The following is a 14,670-nucleotide window of genomic DNA, read 5'->3' as shown; positions in this document are numbered from 1 at the left end:
ATTTTACCAACACTTCCCCCATGACTTCTTGCCAACCCCCTCTTCAAGAATCCAGACCCCCATCTGGGTACTTCTTCACCTCAGGATTATGTAAGTGGCACCTTTCTGTGCCCACAGGGTAATCAGATCCCAGGACTATATCCTGTTCCTCCCCTGTGGCAAAGTGCCTAAGTTTCTTTAGACACATATAAACCAGACATCCTCAGGCAGGGGCTGCCTTTCTACAAGACAGATGCTACAGGGCCCAAGAGACATGACTTGTGTCCTCCTTCCCAGGCTACTCCTCCTCTTGCCCTTGGCTGCTCCTGCCACAGGAATCCACCATGGCCCCACATCTCCCCTTCGTTACTCAAGATTCCTTGACCCATCCAATGTCATGTATCTACGCTGGGACTTTGATCTTGAAACTGAGATTATCACCTTTGATCTGCAGGTCCGGACAACTGGCTGGGTGGGTCTTGGTATCACTAATCGCTACACCAATGTGGGGGCCGATCTAGTGGTTGGAGGTGTCCTGCCTGATGGGACTGTCTACTTCTCGGTGAGTCTAGGTATAATTTCTCTTCTCCACTTGGGATGGGAGTGAATTATTGGGGAGGGGACCAAGCACATCCCAAGAATATCAGGCTGCCAGTGCTATATCCCCATTGGGAAATGGCAAAGTAGTCATTCAATAAGGCAACAAACATCTAAGTACCTACTATGTGCCAAATGCCATATCTAGGTTTTACCTTATGTCCTTTATCCTGAGCATATACCTCATCAAGGATTCCTAGCTTCCAGCACCAGTTTTTACAACTGGTCCTACCCTAGCATATCCTTGTGTACATCAAAAGACATATAAAGAGGATCATAGAACATTAAAGATGGAAGACATTTCATTCTTCACTTAGTAAAAATCCTCTTTATTTGGCTCAAGAAAACTGAAAAGGGGGCATCTGGGTAGCACAGTGAATTGAGAGTCAGTCCTAGAGATGAGAGGTCCTAGGTTCAAATCTGACCTCAGACACTTCCTAGCTGTGTGACCCTGGGCAAGTCACTTGACCCCCATTGCCTAGCCCTTACCACTCTTCTGCCTTGGAGCCAATACACAGTATTGACTCCAAATTGGAAGGTAAGGGTTAAAAAAACAAACTGAAATTCAGTTAAAGTGGCCTTTTACTACAGTGGGAACCTGAAGCCATTAAGTGGCAGTACATTTAGTCAACTACATTCAAATCTATCTTTCTATTTATAGCCAAACACAACATACTGGGAAATGCATTACACTGTCAATCAGGAGACAGAAGATGAACCATTCAATCCCATTATGTTTCCATTTCCTCCTCTGGAAAATGAACTTGAAAATCTTTTTTGGTTCTTCTTACTCTAATATTCTATGATCCTTGTCCTCTTGAGGACTCAGAGGGATACAGTAGAAAGAACATTTATTACAGTCACACAATCTATGTACAAATTCCATCTGTATCATGCACTACCTACTTAACCCCTGGGCAAGCCAACTTACCTCTATAAGTCCTAATTTATTCCTGTGTAAAATCATGAGATTGGTATATATGATGTCCCATTGGTTCCATCTTGCTCCAAACCATAAAATAAGAACCTTTAGTTCACATTTCACTGATATTCTAAATATTTTCTGATTTTTGTGAAGAAGAAAGAACACTGGGACATCATTACCCCTTACCTCAAGGAGTAGAGAGGATATAGACGTAGATATATCAGGTAATTACACAACAAATACAGATAGAATTCTCACCATTTGTAAGACTCCATTAGTTCTAAGTTGTTATTGTTATTTTCAGTTGTTTCAGTCATTTCCAACACTTTGTGACCCTATTTGGGGTTTTCTTGGCAAAGAAACTGGAGTGGTTTACCATTTCCTTCTCTAGCTCATTTTACAAACCAGGTTAAGTGATTTGCCCAGGGTCACACAGTTAATAAGTGTCTGAGGTCAGATTTGAACTCAGGACTATGTCTTCCTAATGTCAGACCCAGTACTCTATCCACTGTGCCATCTAGCTATAATTAGAAGAGCCATAATTCCAGGAACCAAGATATGTTATAAATGGTCTTATAAAGGGAGTGTCTTTTGCATAGCCTTAGAAAAAGAAAACCAGGTGTCACTTCATCAATGTAGGGTTCAGCTTTCTCATCAATAAAATGAGGGCTGTTGGATTCAAATATTAAAATCTTTCCAGATCAATTATTTATTTTCTGAGTGGTCTGGAGCAAATCATCTAAATCCTTCTGGACCTCAGTTAGCTCATCTACAAAATGAGAGTGTTGGAGTCGATGACCTTTAAAGTCTTATGATACAATGAATGTTATACCCAGCTATTCCAAATTAATTATCTAATGATCAATAATTCTGTGGGTCTTTGGCTACTTTCTTTGACTGCAAGACTAAACAAAGAATACAAATACTTATCTGTATTAGGCACAATCTTTGCCCTCAAGTGGCTTATAATCTAGTTTTAAGATAAAAACAAATTCTGATACAAATAAAAAGTCATCTAATAAAAAATCAGTTTAACAGTAACACTTGAGAGTATGGTGTTAGGAATAATCATTGACAAATCTGACTTCATAGCTGTATGACCCTGAGCAAGTTATTTAATACCCTATTGCCTAGAACTTACCATTGTTCTGCCTTGGAGCCAATACATGGTATTGATTCTAAGACAGAAGGTAAAAGGTTAAAAAAGAGAAAAAGAAAAGAAATAATCAATGAAGAGGAATAATCAAGCAGCAGGATGCAGATGGAAAGAAGCGACTATGAAGTCAGACCTCAGTTTCCTCATCTCATCCTCTTAATATAATATGAAGGAGTTAAATTAGATGACCTGAAATTTAATTTTCAGCCCTTGTGCCCAAATATTATGTAACCCTGATATGTGTATGTGCATGCATATACTTATTGGGAAGTGTGAATATAATAGGATATGGAGCCTTGTATGGAACCTTAGCCCAGGAGATGCTAACTATTACGAAAGAGACATAGGACAGCTATATGTCGAAGTGAACAGAGTACTGGACCTGGTAAAAGGAAGATTCATCTTCCTGAATTCAAATACAGCCTCAGATACTTACTAACTGTATGGCCCTGGGCAAGTCACAATGCTATTTGCCTTGGTTTCCTCATCTATAAAATGATTTAGAGAAAAAATGGTAAACCACTCTAGTATCTCTGCCAATAAAATCTCAAATGTGAACACAAAGGGCTGTACACAACTGAGATGACTAAACAACATATTATATATGTTATAATAAAACCCCTTTAAAAAAAAAGAAAGAATAAAGAAATATAGCCCCTCTCTGCCTGTGGGGTTCCTCTTCTGATTCAGAGGCATAATCCCTTTGTCAATAGCACATTTCTACTGTTTTTCCCCAAAATGATAGGACCAGCATTTGGTAGATGATGAAACTCTGCACGAGGATGGCAGCCAAGATGCAGAGCTTCAATTGCTGAAAGAAGATGCTGTCTATACCACCATGCGCTTCTCCCGGCCCTTCCGCTCCTGTGATTCCCATGATGGAGACATCACAGTAATAACAGAGGAGGATGGGGGTATTGGTGGGTGGGGACCACTTTTCTCAAATATGAACTCTGAAATATTTCTTCTAAAGTATCCTAACCCTCAGGGATCTAGAATCACCCTTAAATCAGGTCAAAATCCAGGGCATTCTCAGTCTCTCATGTTCTTTCTCTTGTCCCTACCCTAAACAAACCCTTCAGTCATCCTTTCTCTTGAGCCCATCTACAAGGTTCTTTATGTATGGAAGGCAGCATAGTACAATGGAAAAAGTAATAGATTTTGGAGTGTGAGGACCATGGTTCAAATCCCAGCTGTTACTTTGCACCTGTGTGACCTGGAACAAGTCCTTATACTCATGAGCCTCAGTTTTCTCATCTGTAAAATAAAAGGGTTACATTATATGGCCTCTAAGGTTCCTTTCAACTCCAAAATCTATTTTCTTATTATTATTCCCTGCTGAACTCTCCCTCCTGAGAAGGACTTGTGCTGAATAGGCATAGACTCTGAAGACTGCCTTGTGATTACACATATGTGCAAGATATATGTCCCCGTGGGTTATCTAAATGTATAGATGCAGCATCAAGATATTATCTGAGATAGGACTGTCTTTGCTAAGAAGACATCAAAAGGTGAGTCTTTTCCACCAGCAATCTAACAGGAAGAGAGCACACTGACCCGAGCAACACCATTAAGACTGCATACTCTTTTCTCTAGTCTCCAGTCGTCTATGGCTCTTCAAGTCAAGACATGCATTTATCAAGTGCCTACAAAGTGGGGTGTATGGGGTAATCCAGGAGGACTAGAACCTCTGGTGTGAGGGAGCCTTTTTCAGAGCTGCTCACCTACCTGTGGTGTCCATCTCTCACCCATACCCCAGTAAAACCACCTCAGCATGTGGATTAATCCATATTTTGGATAACTAACAGTGAGTTAGGAAAATGTCTACCCCAACTACATGAAGATGTTCACTGGCAGAATGGGCAGATGAGAATGATTTTCTGACTGCCATGAAAGTACCTGAAACAGGTGCTGTGCAGCATTTAGAATTAGGTCAGACATTGAAGATGCCAAGGTCATCCACTGCATTCCAGGTCATCACCAGTAGCCCTTACTTTTGTCTTGCAACTGGACTTTGATAATTCTTCAAGACACAGTGGGGTTTACACCTGTCCTACTCTCCAGTTTATGAGCAAGTCAAGACATCACCACATGAGGTCATTGATCTTCTTCAAAAATGGACAAACAACAACAGCTAAATGCCAAGCACTATGACAAGTGCTGGAGATGAAAGAAAAGTGAAAAACATTCCCTGTTCTTAAGGAGCTCACAGTCTGATGGGGTAGACAACATGCAAACTGCTATGTACAAACAAGATTTAAATGGAATTCATCTTAGAGGAGAAGCTCTAGCATTTAAGGGGATCAGAAAAGTCATCTTGCAGAAGGTAGAATTTTAGCTAGACATTGAAAGGAATCAGAAGGACACTAGGTAGCTCAGTGCATAAAGATGGGAGATTCTGGTTTCAAATCTGACCTGTGTGACCCTGGGCAAATAACTTAAATCCAGTTTCCTAGTTCTTTTTGCTCTTCTGCTTTGAAATAGTATTAATTCTAAGACAGAATATAAAGGGGTTTTTTTTGGAAAAAGGAAAAAGGTAAAGAAACTTGAGATGCCAGGAAGCAGAAGTGAGGAGAGAGATAATTCCAGGCATGAGAGACAGCCAGTGAAAAATGGTTGGAATAGAGACATGGAATACCTTGTTCAAGGAACAGCAAAGAGGCCAATGTTATAGGATCCTGAGTATGTGGAAATTAATAAGTCATAAGCAGAAGTCATAAGAAAAAGTGTTATTTTACAAGGAAGTTGATAGGCATATCTGCTACAATAGTTGATGTATGAATTGTTACCACTGATGATCATAGTGTTCTTAACATAGATGTCACTGCATTTTGTAAATAGAATGCAGCCATGGTTCTTGAAACTGATGACCTGAGAAGACCATACTGCTTTCTTAAAATAGACATAATTACATTATTATATTTCCCTAATTATAACAACCTACTTTGTTTGGACTGAACCTGAGGCCTCCAGCTTGCTTCCATTAGAATGCAATGAAAAGTTCTCTGAGGGACTAAGATGCTCTAGGACCCAGGTTCCAGGTTCCAAAACTAGTAATCTTGGGCCACAATTACCATCATTACCCAGCTATTTGACACACCCGAAATATGTCTTGTCTAGAGATACAAAATTCAGGACAAAATAGGCACTAATGAACACTCTCAAGGGAATTAGGAGTAGCCCAGGCTTAAGTGAACCAAACAGCTTCCCACCAAACATTACTTGCACAGTGTACCATCATTGAGAAGAGCTAGTAAGCCATTTTATCCAAGAAAAATAGCAAATAAAAATCAGGAAAGTGATCTAAGTTAAAATAAACTTGAGAAGATCAAATGTGAATGAATTCTTCAGCTTCAAGCCAGATAAGATCTCAACGGATCAAAAGAGAAGACACAATCTTAACCAAAGGGAACTTGTCTCCCTGGAAAACCAAGGAGGAAAATTGGAGATCAGGGACATGTTGAGGACCCAACTTCATATGTATAGCTTCCTTTCCTATTGGGTGGCTTTTCTAAACAGCCACCAAGTCATTGATGGAGGTTCAGAATGTCAATCTCAGGATACATGTCTATCAACGTGCATACTGAGCACACTACACTGAGCAATCCATCCCCCACAACTCTTGGATGAGTTAAATGTGCATAGCTATGGTGTTTATGAAGTGTATGATGATTGCTATTGAGGAGATGCCCTTCTTATTCCTCTCCTGTTTTTCACTTCCCTTTGCCAGAGTGACACAATTCGGGTCCTGGGTGCTTATGGGTTGGATGACACAGTGAAGCTGGATAGGAAGCGAACCTTTGTCAAATCAATCTTCCTGCTGCAGATTGTCCATCCTGATGATCTTGATGCCCCCAAAATCTCTTATATCCATGACTTGGAGATCACTGATGTGAGTGACACTTTTAATTAAGTACCTGTGCCTGGACCTCTACCTATCTACCAATTGCTCACCCCTAATCTTTCCAAGTTTCCTCACACCACCCCGGACCCAAAAAGGAGCTGGCACATATAGGCATGGGGAAAGGGAGAGCATAAGAAAAAACTATTCAAGACTAGAAATAGGAAATGGGTAAATAGAAAGGAAGCAGGGCCTAGAGAACAGTGAAAGTGGGAGAGAGCCTAAAAACTCCCTAAATTTCTAGGGATCCAATCTAGGGCACATAGTCATTAGTGTATTAAAGAAATCAGTATAAAATGAAAATAATTATTTTTGGTTAATGAATTAGAGAACTCATAAACACTAAATAAGTTTCCCTTTATCATACAAGCATACATCCTCAAATATCCAGTTGTAATATTTTACACAACCGTTAATTAGCTTTTGGTTTCTTCATTCAATAGAATCTTTCCCAAGAAGATGCCAAACTTCAAACCAGTCAAGTCTCTCTCACTATACAACCTCCCCTAGAGATCCTATGGCACATACTATATATGGCACACATTTAATTCCTAGGAGTTGACCAAAGGTTGGAAATCTTAGTTATAATTCAGGCTTGGCGTGGCCCACTGGTTATGACCTCAGTCCCTGCATTTCTCTAATCACCTGAAGAGGATCATAAGATCTATGACCATAGGATGTACAGCTAGAAGAGACCTTAGAAAGATCCATTTAAATGCCTTCATTGTATAGATGAGGTGACAGATCCCAAGAAGATGATTAAGTGGCTTTTCTAAGCACTATTTAATGCATAAATATTATTTAAATATAGACTTTTAGACTCAAAATCCTGGACTCATCTATGATATTAACAGAGAAAACCTGATCCCTTGTTTTTCACCCTTTCTTTAATCCCTCACTTCATTTCCCAGATATCCAATATATTTCTCCACCTTAGCTAAATTTCTTTGTATATCTCCAACCCAGTTTCTGATTCCTGAAGATGATACAACTTATGCCTGTACCTTTCTTCCTCTGCCCATCGTCAAGGAGAAGCATCACATCTATAAGGTGAAACAGAAATATAAAGGGTGAGGGTAGAAGAAAGGAATCATAAGAAAAGGACACATAGAGAAAGAAGGACCTTAAAAAGGAGTGATCACACCATAAGGAGGAGATTGTGAAAGGGCTGGGGCTGGTAATGGCTGAGAGGGATAGTCATATATTGAGCTGGGTAGATAGATCCAACCTAGTAAGTAATTCTAATGTTCTTAAGTAATTAGTAGTATGTAGGAAGGTGAGGGTGAAGCAAAAGTCATGGGATGAAGGAGAATGGAGGTACTAGTTCTGGGAATAAGAAAAAGTAAGGGAATAGGCATAGATTAAGGATATAGAGTGAGCTCAGGGACCTAGATACAAGAATTATTTGATAGGCACATTTTAAAAAATGGAGATTGAATAAGTGAGAATGGTTAGTTAGACTATATATTATTATTAATCACTGCCAAAGAATGGAGAGCAGGACCAATTTTAATATGACCTAATCCCAGAACTTCATCCATTGCAGAAGGCATAGAGCCATCTAAGAGATAAATAAGACCGGATCCCTGCCCTCAAAGGGTTTACAGTTGAGTAGTTCAGGAGGTAAGGCCCATAGACAGTTATTATGCAAAATAAAACATGGTAGTAAATAAGAAAGTTGCCAATTCTGGTATAAAAGCCCCACCCCAAAAGAGAGAGAGAGAGAGAGAGAGAGAGAGAGAGAGAGAGAGAGAGAGAGAGAGAGAGAGAGAGAGAGAGAGAGATGTGAAATTTGAAATGATGGGCAATAAGGAATAAATTAAGTCTTGACCAGATTCTTGCTTCAGGGAGAGGGAAAAGAAGTCTAAGGCGGGGATGGAAGTAACAGTTCCCCTCATCTTCCTCCCAATCCTTTACCCCAAGTTTGAGCCGAAGCTGATCTACCACAATGAGACAATGGTACATCACATCCTGGTTTATGCCTGTGGAAATGCCAGTTCCCTCCCAACAGGCATTAGTGACTGCTATGGTGCTGACCCTGCCTTCTCCCTCTGCTCCCAAGTGATCGTGGGCTGGGCTGTCGGGGGCACTGTAAGTCCAGGATGGTTAGGGCATAATTGGCTTTTAGATACAATATCTGGGAGGCTGGGTGGATTGGAGAAATTGGAGAATGATGGGGAAGTAGGGTATTTAGAGGGTTAGGGGAGAATCAAAGCCCTCAATGTCTCCATTTATTTCTCACCATTATACCTATCCTTTCTTATTCCAGAGTTACCAGTTTCCAGATGATGTGGGCATTTCCATTGGAACTCCCTTGGATCCCCAGTGGATCCGACTAGAGGTTCACTACAGTAATTTCCACAATCTTCCTGGTAAGAGGGTAGGGATAGGATGGATGGGGAAAGTATGACTGATAGTGTATGGGAGTGAGGACTCCCATCTGAGACATTTAGCTCTTCTCAAAACCTTATGTCTCTCCTTACTTTCCCATAACTATAATTAAACCCTTCTCTGTCCATTTGGCAACTTGTTCCCCACTTTCCATTATAGTATGCTTCCCTTTGGCCAGGTGTGTATGACTCTTCTGGGATTCGAGTTTATTTCACCCCTATCCTGCGCAAATATGACATGGGAGTCCTTCAGCTTGGATTCTTTACCTTCCCCATCCACTTCATACCACCAGGAGCAGAATCTTTTATGTCCTATGGGCTCTGTGAAACCGAGAAGTTTGAAGAGGTGAGTCTAAGAACCTCTCACACTACCTCTCCTTTCCCTGAAACTCCAGAGCTATCCTCCAAATTCTAAATATTCCCTCCCCAAATCCTACCATTTATCATCTTTAGCCCAAAACCTTTTAATAGGATTTTCATTATGGAAAGGCAGTGTATGGAGTACAAGATGACAATAAACAAAAGGTAAATGCAGCCAAATTAAAAGCAGAGAGGCATTAAGAATGGAGAATCTAGGAAGGGGAGAGCATCAGTGGGAAATCAAAGATAAATGGGTAAAAGCCACATTGACCAAAGATAAATCACTTTACCAACTGACCTCGGTTTCTTCACTATAAAATAAGTTTCCTAAAAATATTAACTTGTTATGTGTAAGTGATTTTAAGTTCTATGGAAATGTGAGTTATTAATATTGAACTATATAAATTTGATGGAGAGATAGCATAGCAAAATTGATAGATGACTGACCTCAGAGCCAGGAAAGATCTGCTTCTGCCACATCCTAGTTGTGTGATACTGGGTAAATCAATTAACCTCTTACTACTCTAGGCAATTCTCTAAGAATCTAAATTGTGTGATTTCCTCATCCAGGAAATCTTTATAGTAAAGAAATCATAGATTCCGTTCTCTATTGCTATAGAATTTTACAGTTAGCAGAGTCATCATTCAGTCCAATCCTTTCATATTTTAAATGGAGAAATTGAAGATGAGAGAGATAAGGTGACTTAACTGATAATTATACACAGGAAGTTAGTATCTGATCCAGATTGAAGCCCCTTTGGGGTTAGGGGATCAGATGTCCTTCTTTCTCCCTATCACAGATGAATGGGACTCCTGTGCCTGACATCCAAGTTTATGGTTATCTTCTGCACACTCACCTAGCAGGGCGGTCTTTGCAAGCCGTGCAATACAGGTAAGGATAAAAGTTTGCTTCTGCAACATGGGGTTTCTGGAAGTACTCTAATGCTATTCTGTAGAGTATTTGTGAGGATGGGAATAGGCAGAGGCTGGCCTCTATAGTAGTTAGATGGGGTGAGGGCTGAATATTGGGGATTAATATACAGGGAAGGCTTTGAATTGGAATCAGGATCCTATTGACTATTTGGTTTATGAGCAGGAACTGTTCCTTGAATTCCACAGTATATTCCCTTGCCTTACTTTCTTGTTTGTGTTGTTCTCATCTCTTTATCTCATTCCTTTCCTTCCCCACATTCCCATCCAATAGGAATGGAAAGCAGATCAAGACCATCTGCAAGGATGATGCCTATGACTTCAACCTACAAGAGACTAGAGACTTGGATAAGCGTGTGACAATCAAGATGGTTGGAGCCTTGGGGGCGGGAAAGGGAGGGGGTCAAATGCTAGAAGTATAATTAAGGTTATATATGATTCTAAACTAAACAAGCCCTAAGACTTTTCTTGGATTTCTTATAGTTTTTTTTTTTTTGCATGTCTGACTTTCTTCCATCTTATTTCACTTTGAGCAGGGAGATGAATTGTTGGTGGAGTGTCACTACCAGACCCTTGATCGTACCACACTCACCTTTGTAAGTGCCTCCCAGAGCAGTAACTAGAAATCTGAGCACCTAGGGTGAGCATCACTAACCATGATAGTTAGACAAATTGCTATGGGGGGAGGAATCTTGAAGAGACAAAGGGGAAGGGAAATCTTAGGATATTGCCCATGGGTGGAAAGATAGTAGTGTTGATGCTGAAACCCTAGAATACCTTAAGACTACTATTAGAGATGCCAGCACTTAGTAGGGGAAGAGTTCACCTCTAATACAGCCACTATAAATACTAGAACACAATTGGAAGGATCCTGGGAGTAAGAGGACTCAAGTTTGGATTTGGGGTCTTCCACATACTACTTGTGTGACTTTGAGCAAGTCATTTAACCCTATTTTGCCCTTAGCTTCTTCATTTATTAAATGTGGGGTTTGGACCAGAAAATCTCTATAGTCTCTTCTAGCTCTACAATTCTAGATTTTAGTATCTTCCTAATTTAATTAGATATTCTTGCTAAAAATCCTAAGTCTAGTTGTTTCCATTTAGAAAACTCTTCTAAATTTCAGTGCTATAGGACAAAGTCTTTGTCACCTTGCCCTTGTAACTATAAATATATATATGTGTGTGTGTGTGTACATATACACATATATATGTATATATTATGTGTTATATATGGATTTAAATATACTTATATAAGTCTATATATATACTCATATTCAGTCCTATATCCATATTCATATATAGTATATCCAAATATATCCATATATAGGACTAAATATAAGTAGTCCTTCACCCCACTTTCTGACTGCTTCAGTTATCCCTGTCTAAATTGAGATTATCAGCAAAATGAGGGGATTGCACTCAAAGATCTTGGAAGACTTTACATAATCCAATAACCCTATTATCCTGCCCCCTACATCATGTGTCCTTTCCCTTAAGGATCTTCTCCTTAATGTACCTAGTGTCAGAGGTTGGGAGCAGTGATTCTTGGATTTGCCAGGCCACTGGTCCAATTATTATGGCTCCTGAAAGTCACAGCCACTATATACTAAGAAGTGTTCATTGCCATAACATTTAGAGTTGAAATAATAAGGGAAAAGAAAAGAAACAAGAGAAACTGAAATCTTATCAGAGCTCTGCTTTGTATGTTTCTTTCTCTGCCTGCCTCTGTCCTTTCTATTTCTGTCTTTCTCACTCCTATTCCAGGGTGGCCCAAGCACCATTAATGAGATGTGCCTCATCTTTCTCTTCTACTATCCCCGAAACAACATCTCCAGTTGCATGGGGTACCCAGACATCATTCATGTGGCTCATGAACTTGGAGAAGAAGCAACTGAGTAAGTATGCCTAGAAAAGAAGATCAAGAGGAAAAAGAGGAGAAGAAGCACCCCAAGAGTTAAATATCTAAAGAACTCCTTTTGGAGCTTCCCCTATTCTCCTAGCTTCCCTTCCTTCCTCCCTCTCTTCTTACCAGTATCTGGCAATTTCATCACTAGACTAGGATTTCATTTATGTGTCTATTAGCAAGAGCTACTCAACAAAACAGATGAGAATAATTGGCTGTAGGAACCCAAATTCGTATATTAGCAACATAACAAATATGTACTTATTTATAATTTATTCATAAATCTACATTCTTCTCATATATTATTTTGACTTAATCAGTCTTTGTTTTCTTAAGATGCAAGTAGTTCCCTATGTATCCAGCCCTGCATCTGTCTGTTTTTGGATCTCTTCTTCCTCTTCCTATTGAACTTTCTTTGGTTTTTCATTGCATCTCAATAAATGAATGCGCACACAACTTCTATAAATATTAGTTTCTAAAAGAAGCATTATGGCTATAGTGAATAGAATGACACTTTTGGAATCGAGAAAACTGGTTACAAATGCCATCTCTGATGCTTACCAACTAGTTATGTGACCCAAATCATTAAACCTCTCTATGCTTCTGGTCATTTCCTAGGTCTCCTCCACTGAGTCATATGCTGCTGTAGATATGGAAGAAGTTCCCCACACTGGAATTCCCCATCATTAGAAACCAAAAATCTTGTTTATTGCCCAAAACATTAGTTGTTTGGGGAATAGGGGCAAGGGAGTAGGGCTAGGAAGAAAGGATTCTTATTTTGTCATCTGTTTAAAATGTCATTTACCTCTAAATTAATGCCAGGAGCTCAGCCAAAAGTAATAATTTCTCTGTTCCATGCTTAGGCATAGCATCTTCATGTTAACACATATGACTTGACTTATTGCTCCAATAGGTGGAGCAATATATTAGTGGACTTATGTGTCAAAGATAATATCATTTCATGGCATTAAAACTGTGTGCCTCTATTAAAAGTGATATTTCTGTCTCTCAGGGTTGCTTCTCTCTGTGTTCCACCCTAGGTGGCCATCTGGTTTTCTCATCACTGGTGCTGGCTATGAATAATGCCCATTTCTATTCCTTTCACCTCATGTTTTCTCCAATTCTTCCTAATCACCCTTTTTATTATTCACCTCCCTCTCTCCATCAACATTCTTCTTGCAGCTCCATGGAGGGCATGATGGCCATGAATAATATTGAATGGAACCCAGAAATCATCAAGAAGGCAGAGAAAGCCTGCAAAGAGGCTGACCAGGTGGTGGTAATAAAGACCATTGATGTAAGTGACCAAGTTGGACTTTTATCTCCCTTGATGCTTGGGGTAGAACAGGAGGCCATGAGAATGAAAAATAAGAGTAAGATGAAAAAGAATGGATGATAGGAGGCTAAAGGTGGAAAAAAAGGGAAGGTAGTTGAGAAAAAAGGGAGGAAGGGGAGGATAAGGAGCAAAGATGCTTTTTGCTGCCTACCTTGGTGGAGGGAAGAAGGAAGGGAAACTAATTCTCTCAATGAGGAGCATATCTTTAGCTAGGCTGTCAGTGATTGGCTGAGATCTCCTAGGTAAAAAGGAAAGATGGGCACAAGAAGAAAAGGCTCTTCCCCTCCTCATTTTCCAAGCCTCTATCTCTCTCAAGATCATTTATCCTCTTTGTCCCCAGGAGATGGTGATGAATCAGACAGGCCACATTCCAGATATAATCCCTACTCCCCGTGGTCCTTGCTTGGAGTCCATAGGGGGCAAAGTAGAGCCACAGGACAAGACCCCTGCAGGATTCCGAGCTGCTCCTCCAATCCAATCTGGCTGTAGTTCTGCATTTTCCTTGACTATTCTCTTACTCCTACAGGGTACCTTTTCTTGGCTTCTGATTTCCCTCCAAAGTGCAATCTGAGGCCCATCTTGAGACTCCTTTGCTTAGGGCCATATACATACAAACCTTCATCCTGTCCCCACTGACCCTACACAATTTCTCCTTCATCCTTCCCCCACAAAAAGCCTTCACCTCATTGCACCCCTGAATTTCACATGGAATAACAAGCCTCCCAAAACCTGAGCTTGGCTTTTAACCAATAAAAGTTTCGAAATGATGATGCTATGCCTAATAAAGCCTTGCGATTCACTGGCTGGGAGTTGGACATTTCTTGAATAATTCTATGATCAGAGAGTGAAATGGAGAAGCTATGTTTGTTGACATAGAAGGGGAGCACAGCAATTTGGGGACAAGGATTAAAATTGTTCAACACCTCTTCCTCTCTCCTCTGAAACCTGTTTTTGTCTGGCTGTGTCTATATGGCACTTCCCTGGAGAAGAGAGCAAGGAAGAGAGAGAAGAAGCTGTATCTCTGGGATGGGCCAGACACAGAATTTGCAAAGTTAGATTAGATTAGATATTTTCTTCAAGAGAAATTCCTTTGAGGACAAAATGTAACTTTCCTGCCCCTATTTCTATCTTCCCATTAGTCAAAGTGCCAAATGGGCCAAAAGAGGTCCAGTTGTCTGATACTCAAAATAAAA

The 14,670-nt window shown here is 40.1% G+C and overlaps 1 protein-coding gene across 1 annotated transcript; it reads left to right on the top strand.

Moving 5' to 3' along the window:
* The first annotated feature begins 253 nt into the window (after positions 1-253).
* LOC100009955 (putative DBH-like monooxygenase protein 2) lies at positions 254-14,275 on the top strand. Its single transcript, XM_001362549.4, has 13 exons — positions 254-541; positions 3,403-3,549; positions 6,388-6,549; positions 7,525-7,608; positions 8,482-8,649; positions 8,828-8,930; positions 9,128-9,294; positions 10,109-10,200; positions 10,513-10,609; positions 10,775-10,834; positions 12,003-12,133; positions 13,324-13,438; positions 13,818-14,275. Exons 1-13 carry the CDS (start codon positions 254-256, stop codon positions 14,046-14,048), a joined length of 1,845 nt encoding a protein of 614 aa, XP_001362586.1. The 3' UTR covers positions 14,049-14,275.
* Positions 14,276-14,670: the final 395 nt, after the last annotated feature.

Source organism: Monodelphis domestica, chromosome 5, assembly GCF_027887165.1.
Source record: "Monodelphis domestica isolate mMonDom1 chromosome 5, mMonDom1.pri, whole genome shotgun sequence".
NCBI lineage: Eukaryota > Metazoa > Chordata > Mammalia > Didelphimorphia > Didelphidae > Monodelphis > Monodelphis domestica.
This window is presented reverse-complemented; position numbering and strand designations above follow the sequence as displayed.